At 39.9% G+C, this 10214-nt stretch overlaps 1 protein-coding gene across 1 annotated transcript; it reads right to left on the bottom strand.

The window, feature by feature from the left end:
• Window positions 1-322: 322 nt before the first annotated feature.
• On the bottom strand, window positions 323-10214 carry dnajc25 (DnaJ heat shock protein family (Hsp40) member C25). Its single transcript, XM_022769752.1, has 5 exons — window positions 9746-10214; window positions 7370-7522; window positions 5579-5949; window positions 4634-4733; window positions 323-1932 (listed from the first exon to the last, which is right to left on the bottom strand). Exons 1-5 carry the CDS (start codon window positions 10085-10087, stop codon window positions 1810-1812), a joined length of 1089 nt encoding a protein of 362 aa, XP_022625473.1. The 5' UTR covers window positions 10088-10214; the 3' UTR covers window positions 323-1809.

Here is a 10214-nt window from a genome sequence, read left to right as displayed (position 1 = left end):
TTTCACCCTGCCTCTGAGTGTAGCTGTTCTGAACACCTATTAGCATACTGAGAACCCTCACCCCTCCTTAAGTTACTGTTGTTACACCTCAGTGACAGATTTACCAATTGAAATTAGTAATTTTTTAAACAATGGCTTGTTTTCAAAAAGAGCTTGGGGAAAAACAGCTTCTCATTTCTAGCTCTGACCCCAGCTTTCGCTAGCTGCTAGCAAATGTTATCAGTTGTAGGTAGCTAGCTAGTTAAGATAATGTTAGCTGTATGCATTGGTTAATAACTGGCTGACCTTGGAACGTTTCAAATTGATTCGCTTCAAAACTAGATCTTGTCAAAGGGTCTTTATTATGCAACTCACAGCTACAGGCCTGCTGTCCTTGATCACAGTGGACTGTACTGTTGTTCGAAGGACGGGTTTGAGGCCTGCTGACACTCACCGTTTAGGAAAGACAAAAAAAACAAACAAAAAAACAAACAACTTTCCTTTGTTCATAATATGTATGACTGAAGTTACAGTATGACTTTACTGCAACCTTAGCACAAAAATGATAACTGAAATAAATTATAAGTAAAACCAAGTTGCAAAATGCAGTAAACAGTAAGCGGTCACCTGCACTTCTGAAGAGAGAGAGCAGAAACCAGGATTAAAGACTCCCTGGGTGATAAACGTGCTTTTTGCACAATTTACAGATACTTGCAGTTGTGACTTTGGCTTTCACATTTACACAAAAAGGTTTGAGTTACACAAACAATGTCTTTGTCGCTTTTTTCTTCTGCTTCTTTTCTGATAAAAAAAGCTTCAACAGCACAGATCAAACCAGAAAAGAGAATCCCTAAAGAAAGTCATCCGTTTAATCCCGTTTATCAGGATCCACAGTTTGCTCTTCTTTATGTTTGTACAACTAATTTTTTTACCATCTTCTTCCTAAGAGTCGGTTGAGAAGTATTATATAATTTTCCACCTAATCCCTCATTTTTACATTTTTTAAATTCTACACCTGTTCCATAAGCAAGATCAAACATGTAAACCAGACAGCTTTGGCATTATTATAAGGTGGATTTTCTTGTTTCTGGAGCTTGGCTAACAGATCCCCCTGGTTCTAGTCTTTGTGATTAGCTACACTTAATACATCCTAGATTCAAAATGATATCCATCCTCTCATCTGGCTGTGAGATGGAAAGTGAACCAAAATGTCACAGTTCTTCAAAATACACTGGCCCTGGGTCATTCATCATAAAAGCAAAAATGCAAATACTCCTTCCTCATTTAACACTTCAGATTCTGATGCTCATGTGCAGCATAAACAGTGAGCAGATGGTAGCCCAATGCCTGACCCTAGGACACTTTGTACTGTTGGCTGTGGCAAACTGGTGGTGTTCTGGTTACTAGTCATTATGTTAATCACCTTGCACCAGGATCATCATGTTTGTTATGCAACAGAAATCATTTCAAAATAATTCAGGCCCCAAAACTCATTCATCCGTTTTGACCGGCAGGAGAAAACAAAAACAGCTGAAATGACACAAGAAAAGTTTAAAACAATCATTCAACTTGTTTAAATTTACTTGGTTTGAAAAAAAAACAAAAAAAACAGCATTATGTAAAAAAATTACTACTATTTTCTCAGCTCACAGTTTATTCCACTCGGTCATGCCCTTAATGAGGCCTGATTGTTATGAAAATATCTCTCACTATATAAACAAGCATAGTTAATCTTTCTGCACAGGTTTTTCTCCACACAGCGCGGCATGTGTTTTCTGTGTATGTTGGCACTGAGGCAGGTGTGTATGTTACAAACGGAGCTTGCGGCCGTCAGTCATCAATGAATGTCAACCGCCCTGGTCCCTCGTTCTTCATCCATCGGCGGTACCTCTTCATCCTTGGATCGGTCGCCATCTTTACCTTCATTTCCTCCTCCTGCTCCTTTCTGTACACCTGAAAGACACACATGAAGAACAGTCACACTCTCTAGGTCAAACCACCTGGTTTGGGCAGAGGGGAGGTTAACCTGTGTCATGTCACACTCACCACTCTGCTGCTCAGTTTCACTTTTTATTAACACAAATACTTGCTCACTAAACTAGAGACCATCTTGTAATGGGATCACACCAGCTGCGACGTCTGCCAACATGTTAACGTTCCAACCCATGAGTACTCAGTAGTCACTGGCTACATTATTGCATGAGTACTCAATACTCATGTTTGGATAACACCCATCTTTGAACTCAGCCTTCATTCTGATCAACTGGATGTGACACTATCACAATGACGAAATCTGTCCACAGACAGACTGACATTAACACAGTCCTCAAAACAACCTCTGTGGCATTTCCCACTACAGCAGGTCTCTCCAGAACCACATTCTGCCATGATGTCACTTTTTTATTGGAAATTCAAACATTTGTACAAACTTTTGGGAAAAAGTTAGGATTCCAACCATAGAGACCTGTTTGAATCCAGCAGAGGGCACTCTAAATCTTCACTGACAGCTTGACCTATTGACATATCTGTAAACTAAGCAGCTTTTAATGTTACGTTGTTTGCTATGAAAATGGAGAACACTGGTGAGCAAAGCCATCCGGGGAATCGTGACACCAAAGCATCTGAGAAGCAGTGTGTGGAAGAATTCTGAGTTCTACACGGCTACACTTGCAACCTCCCCCCTAAGCGCGGGAGCAGAGGCACAAGTGAGTGGAGCAATGCCAAGCGTACAACCTCACCTGGTTGCCTACTATTCAGCACAATCAGCTTCAGCAGGCCGTTTACCAGAAGCTCGTCACAGCAGGTAATAACTCTTATCACTACTTTGCTACTACATTTTTATAAATTGGCTGTTGAGCTACCAACAGTAAAACGTCAAACATCCTGCAGATTTTTCACATTAAAAACCAGAAACCAGGAAAATCATCGTTTCAATTCAACTTGCATTCATAGTACCATAAAAACATAAATGTCACCTTCCCTACAATTTACATGCTCATGATGCAGCCCATCATCGGTACACTCCTTGCTCCACTGTTTCACAGTCACTGTGGTAGTCCTGACCAGGTCCACACCAAATGCTGGACCCCATCTGATCCAAATAAATGTACTTTGGTTTCATTTGACCAAAGAATTTGTTGCCAATATTCATCATGCCTCTTTTCATGTTTTTTGGCAAAGCTGAATCTTGCACTTGGTGCAGTTTTATGAGTAGAGGTTGACTTCATGCAAAGTTCTTTGCACTGTCTGATCAATCACTGAAACACCTGTTTCCACAGTTGATCCTTGTGCCTAGTCATAAACACTTAACCATCTGTTTACCAATGCAAGTTGACGTAAATAATGCGACTTCTATCTGCCGTCATTTTTCAAAGACAACCACTGTGCCTTCTGTAATTGGTAGTATGGCTATTCTTTTACCTCTTTTGCCTACAGTAGTTCTTGTACCTGTTCCCATCTTTAAATCTCACAATCTGGTTTACTTGATCAGGCAGTTCCTCACCATGTGGAGTCATGGTGCATTAGACACAACTGTGGGCAAAACTGTGGTGTTCACAGTTATTTTATAACCTTGTTCAAGCAATTAGCATTAATTGGAAATCACAGGTATAATCACTTTTCTTGCAGTGGTCGACAATTGCACTTCTTAACATTTTAAAAGGTACTGACCAAGGGTGTATTCAGTTTCGTTGTATATTGTCAAAAAGTTCTCTCCTTTTTTCCAGTTTTTATTGAAATGTAAGCAGTACTGAAAGAACTGAAGAATCATGTAACTTTCATAGAAGACCACCTTTTTCATTAAGTTGGCGAACTTTCCTGCAGTTATGCCAACAGTTCCCAACTTTTCCTGTTGACTTACAAACCCCTTGTCTGTACAGAGTTGGAACAAACTGTGTTACTACACCCTCTGATGCATTATTAGGACTTTATAATGCTATTGTGAGAAAAGGGCAGGTAACAAAGTGAGACAGACTGATGGGCAGGGCTTCATCTTATAGCAAGATAATGGGTAACAACATTATAAGAACAGAACCAGGCGAAGGCTTCACATGATGAAGACCAGCACATTCTCGAGATCTGAAGCCTATGGAGCTGGTTTGGGATGAACAGGACAGAAGGTGAAAGCAAAGTAGCAAGTGACACATTCATAGGAACTTCTGCGACAGTGTTAGGACCAACTGTCTGAACATTTAATTTCCAGTGTAGGAGGAAGGTCAGAGTGAGTTCAGCTGCTGAATGACTCAAACATTTAGATTAAAATTTAGTTCAACAAGCATTCCATGACTCCTTTTTTCTGAAATCTAAAATTGCTTATTTTTTTCTAGGATTTAATTTCAGAAACACTGAGACACTGAATTATGTATATTAAAAGAACAACTTGACAAATTGAGGTATCCTAAAACTTTTGAGCTGTACTAAACAAGCTGCTGGGTGCAGGAACAAGGGTAAGAGCTGTGTTAGCTTTTGTGGTAAATGGGTAATGGGTGAGTAAATGGGTGGAAGAAAGAAGGCAGTGAAACTAAATGGAAGATGCCAGTAACACCTGAACTGAAGGTAGCTTGTAGGAAAGAAGGAGAAAGTCGATAGGGAAGGATGGAAAATCAGTAAGAATAAAGACAGGTGTTGTATACAGAGCCAAGTGAAAGTCACAAACCTCGTAGTTTTCTTTGATCCAGAGCTGTTTCTCCAGGAAGGACTGTCTTGTGTTTTCATCCAGACTGTCAAACTGAGATTGAGACATCTTCATGTACCTCCTGAGAGTTAGACCACAAACAGTGTGCTGTGAGATTGTCTGACACTGAGGACACTCACATAAGAAACATATAAAAGCTGTCTAGATCAATCTCATTCACCGAGGTTAGGGAAGTCACGAAAACTGATACTTTGGTACCAAGTTGATAACAAAATTCTGGTGGCACTTGTTTTTCTACAGGACTGTAAATACTGAAGGTACCGTGGATGTTCTAGGTACTGGAGATGTGATTCTTCAGAGACTGACATGGGCAGTTTAATAAAAAGCCATGACTTGTGACAAAAAAAAATCTTAAAACTGGTGTACAAAGATATTTTACGTTTCACGCTGATCATCAGGGACAAGTTATAGACGACTGAAAGTCAGAGTGTTTAAATGAAAGCAGGAAACAGCTCAGACTGATCTGTGCAGCTCAGAGACAGACATCAGATCTGCACAGAGTTCAGACTGAGTGAGTTTCAGTTGTTCACTTTATATCACCAACATGTTGTCAACATGTTCAGGTCCTGACATGTTACTGTTACTGTCTGTGAACTATGACCACTGAGATCTGTTGTAGCAACGCTCCACACAACTTTTACAAAGGTTAACATTAGCTTTTTGAGGCTAGCGTAGTGACAGCTCATACCTTGAGTTGGATGAGTGGTTTAAACCACTGCTTGCACACTGACTTTTTGGAGGTGTGTGCATGTGTAGGTATGTGTGCGTGCCATTTTTTTGTTGCGGTATCAAATTTGGTATCAAGAATCATGGAATTTCATTCATATTGGTACCGACTAAATTATTATTATTTTTTAAATGTTGGTATTGTGGCATCCCTAAGTTAAACTTTCCATAAGAACTGACCTGATGATGTAGAGTTTTTCATTGTCTCCATACTCCTCCCTGCATATGGTGAAGCGGTAAACCCAGGAGACATACCAGGCCACATAGTTGGTCAGGTAGTAGGGGAAGAGCACGATCTGACATAGCAGGATGTCTGACAGGTTGGGCTTTTGGTAGCCTCCTTTAATGTCGATCTTGTTTTTGATGATGTCACGAATCACCTCCTCTTCCTGCTCCCGGATCTCTTCTTTGGAGCGACGGTTTTTGCCCTTCTCCTTGGAGCGGTTGAGGAGGCCCTGCTGCTTGGCGATCTCCGTGGCCTGGATTCGGTATTTGGGGACCGTCACCAGGTAGTTGATCGCCTCGTTGTAGCTGCTGTGCCAGCTGTAGTACTGGAGGAAAGAGGGAGGGTTCTGTGTTAACGGTTTATACCTCTGTCATACATATGAAATACAAAATGCTACTTTTTCTAAAAAGAAAGTTGGAAAAGAGGCGATGACAAATAGGATTAATGAGCCACTGTAATCTAACATCTCTTATCATCAGAGATTGGCTTCACAAAGACAGACTTTGACTGTGGCTTATATATAACAAATAGTCAGACTTTAGATAGACATCTAAACAGTTCTCAGGACATTTTACTTGGGAAATTCAGCAAAGAGTGAAACAATAAAAAGAAAAACCTGATTTCAAACCACAAATTATGAGCCATGTTTTCATGTTTTTTGTTGTTGGTTGCTACTGGTGTCACTGATTACCGTGTTACCATGGTAACATTGGTCTTAGACCTAAATTAGCCTGGGGATAAGGTGTCTTTTGGCTTAAAATTAGTCATTATTTTGTGAAAGGCTCTTACTTGCATTAAACTAATCTATTAGCAAAATTAAGACTGGCCTAACACTGCAGACCAATCTAAAATATCTTTGGGAAACTGGCCCCAGGTCTTCAACTGTCCAGTGTTGGTGAGTCTGTGTCCACTGCAGCCTCAAGCTTTTCTACTCAGCACAGTTGTAAAGAGTGGTTATCTAAGTGACTGTAGCCTTTCTGTCAGCTCCAACCAGTCTGTCTATTCTCCACTGACTGTTGATGAGAGATCAACAAGCTGATTCCTCCACAAAGTTTTTTATTTTTCCACCATTCTGAGTAAAAACTCTGTTGTGTGTGAAAATCCAGGAGATCAGCAGTTAAAGAAACAGTGACGTTGAACGTGACATGATTGTTGGTGTCAGGTGTGGAATTGACTAATATCACATTTTTTATCATGATGTTTGATGTGAACATTAACGGAAGCTCCTCACTGGCAGGATTTTATACTTTACATTGCTGCCACATGATTGGCTGACTGGATAACTGCATGAATAAGTAGGTGTGCATGTGTTCCTAATAAAGTGCTCAAAGCGTGTATGTATTGAATGCATGTCAAATAAAGTTTGAGTGTTAAAAATATAAAAAAACAACAACAACAAAAAAAAAAACAATATCCATGATCAGAGCTGTGGGGCTGTCTTTGGTTTTGACTGTAAACAAACTGCAGAGGGCGTTCACTATTTGTTTCTTGTTTTTTTCATGGGATTTGTCAAAGGAAAAACTTTCCTTAAAGAATACGACTGTTATTCTATATTTTTTTTATTTTTAACAAATCCAATAACCCAAACCAACAACAATAATTGTAAGAGAAATATAGAATATCACCAGGTTTATTCTTCAAATGACATACTTAGATAGCAAGAAAGTTTTACCATTTAAATATGGAGAAGGATGTTTTTTGAACCTGTTGGTAGTTTCTGAACCTGTTGGAGGCTGCAGTCGTACCTGGAAAATGGAGATGGCACAGATGGTGACCAGGATGACGATCCTGACGTCCACTTTTGGGGTGAGCTGTCGGCGGTAGTAGGCATAGTAATGCTGGTAGTACTCCTCAGGATGGTCCAGCATGTAGTCATAGTCCCGCCGAGTGTCCTCGTCCTGCACACACAGACGAGGCCTTATTTCTGTTTTTCCTAAAATGTTTCTGGAATGGAAGACCTACAGAAGGAGCTCAGCCAAAACTGGTCTAATCATTAAAAAAAACTAATAATTTTTTCATTTCATAATGTTGTTGAAATTGCTATGTAAACAAAACACATACTGTTGTATGCAAAAGTTTGGACACCTCTGGACAAGTTACATATTTTGTTGATTTTTAAAGTGAAAAGAAGTAAATACAACCCTGCCAAAAACACACATTAAATGTGAACCTTTCTGTAATTGTTATGTACTTCTTATTTCATACGAATATATTTGTATTTTAAGTTATTTTCCTTTTTGTGTCTTTTCGATTGCAATGTTTTTGTTAATATCGGTAGGCTTTCTCCGTCTCTCTCAGTTTGCTCTTTTATCAGTTTTCAGGTGCAAATACTCGTAAGGAATTCCTTTTTGTAGAGCAACATGTATGCTGTTGTGTCTATGTGGCCCTTTTTCATTGGACACAGAAACTATAAGGACTCAAATTAAGGTCAAAAAGATTTTGAGCTTGTAAAGTGATGTTCATAAATAATTCTAAACTTTGTAGTTGTAAATCAACCTGTCTAAACCTTTAAAATAAATCTGCGTGTAGAAAAGATTTGTATTTGCAAAAAAACATAGACTCTGTGAGTAAAATCTGTGAACAAATGAGATCAGTGGTGAGGTTAGATAGAAGACAGTGAAAAAGAAGTGCTTTTGTCAACGTGTGTGTACCGATTCAAAGCAAAAGCAACCATGCAGGCTCTTCTGCAACCCAAGCAGGTTTAATAATATTTGATGATGCCTCAGAAAATAATGGTAAACATTTAATATGCTGTGTATGTAACAAACCCATCTGGGTTGTAGAAGAGCCTGCGCCATTGTCAAGAACCATGTACTTTATGTGGTGCAACAGAAGGTGGTGGATAGTTTTGCACCTGGAGAGGAGGAAACTCAATGGTCAATGACAAATTGTATAATTATCAGGCCCTGTAGTAGAGTTGTAGTGTGCATCTTGGTCACAATTGTGCAAACTGATGGCTTTGGCTGGAAAATGTTCATGTTAATAATTATTTTTCAGAAAACAAAAGAAACAAACAAGTGTGCAGAGTCTCTCCATGCTCCTTTATGGCCAATCAATAAAGTTTACACAAAATACACTGCAGTGATCTAAAATGAGATTTTAAGCATAACATGCCAAATATACATATATTTTGAGGGAAGGATTTTCATGCATGCTGCTGTCACGGATATAATATCCAGAATGAGGTTATCTGTGCTCTTAATTTGTTCAGCAGCTCAACAGAAACACCAGATACTGTATGAAATTAAACTATCAATATACTTACAAGTTCTTAAATGGATATTGTGAGAGAATACAAAAGGACAAAAACACACACCAGGTGATAATTAGAGGAATATTACATAAGGGAAAAAGTAGTCAGTAGTTGTTAGTTATGAGTTATAAAGTCACAAATATGTCACTTGATCGTGTGCACAGACAATGTAAATTCCTTAAGGCACACTATAATTCATACTGAAGATTGGAAAGTAGCACCTTCTCATCAAGAATATCAATATAAGAATATTACAAAGACACAGTAAGAGGTTAACTATGAGGGAAAACTATAGTGGGTAACAGTGAAGAACATAAAAATATAACTTAATGGGAGAATCACTGGTACCATCAGTCCCTTCACTATATAAGATTATTACACGATTTAAACATGAATCCAAATCAGAATAATATTGTTTCATGAAGACAAAAACGAACAGCAATCCATTATGCTAGTTTAACAAGTATTTAGGGGAAGTACAGTAGATAGGAAAACACACTTAATGGGGTTTTACAGGAAACGTTAGGTCAGTCCCTAAATGAAGATTATGAGAACTTCATAGCAAGACCATTAATGAGAGACTATGAGATTAAACCTGTAATGGGTCATTAGAATAGATATGTCATTAGTAACGTGATGGTACCATAAGGCTACATCAGCCCCTGTATGTTATAGAAACATACAGGATGTGGACACACAGTAAGTACCTACTAACAGTATTTTATGACGGAGATTTAAACTGGTTCATGAATATTGTATTATATATTTGCACATCGTTATATGTATTAGCAACATAAACATTCTTATGAACACACATGTGGTTGCTGGTATGTATGTTCAGAAAAACTTGACAGAGACTTTGACCAACCTTTAACGTCTCGTACGCGGTCACGATGAGGAGGAACTTCTTCTGTGCGAACTCCTGGGTCTCTTCCTCCAAGCCGGGCTCTCCCGGCCTGAACCGGTCCGGATGGTACCGGCGAGCCAGTTGCCGGTAAGCCCGGGCGATCTCGGCTTTGGAGGCCTCCCGGGTAACGCCGAGCACATCGTAGCAGACCTCCGTGCCACAGTACAGGCCCTCCAGCAGCGCCGTGATCGCCGGCAACGAGGACACGGAGAACAGGAGCACAGCGAGCCGCCACCAAGGCGTCACCGTCCACGGAGACCCAGAAAATCCTCCACCGCGGCTCTGCTCCGTGGGCGCAGCCATCTCTGTCCGCCAGGCTGCTGCTGCCAGCTCGGGAGCCCAGGCTACCCTGTCGCACGCTGCCTGCAGTATCAGGACGCGCCGGAAGGGAACGATGACGCAGTCACCATGGATGTATTATGAGACCTAT

The sequence above is a fragment of the Seriola dumerili genome, unplaced genomic scaffold, assembly GCF_002260705.1.
Source record: "Seriola dumerili isolate Sdu_G_001 unplaced genomic scaffold, Sdu_1.0 BDQW01004927.1, whole genome shotgun sequence".
NCBI classification, from domain to species: domain Eukaryota; kingdom Metazoa; phylum Chordata; class Actinopteri; order Carangiformes; family Carangidae; genus Seriola; species Seriola dumerili.
The sequence above is the reverse complement of the archived record's forward strand: the minus strand, read 5'-3'. Positions and strand labels throughout refer to the sequence as shown.

What these genes read in the sequence shown, in the direction of transcription:
- dnajc25 (XM_022769752.1), bottom strand. Translation starts at nt 10,087, where the DNA reads ATGGCTGCGCCCACGGAGCAGAGCCGCGGTGGAGGATTTTCTGGGTCT. An exon ending in GAAAAACTCTACATCATCAG is followed by an intron (nt 4,734 to 5,578) that starts GTCAGTTCTTAT and finishes TCTAACTCTCAG; the next exon opens with GAGGTACATGAAGATGTCTC. An exon ending in GGATCAAAGAAAACTACGAG is followed by an intron (nt 1,933 to 4,633) that starts GTTTGTGACTTT and finishes TGTGTCTTTCAG; the next exon opens with GTGTACAGAAAGGAGCAGGA.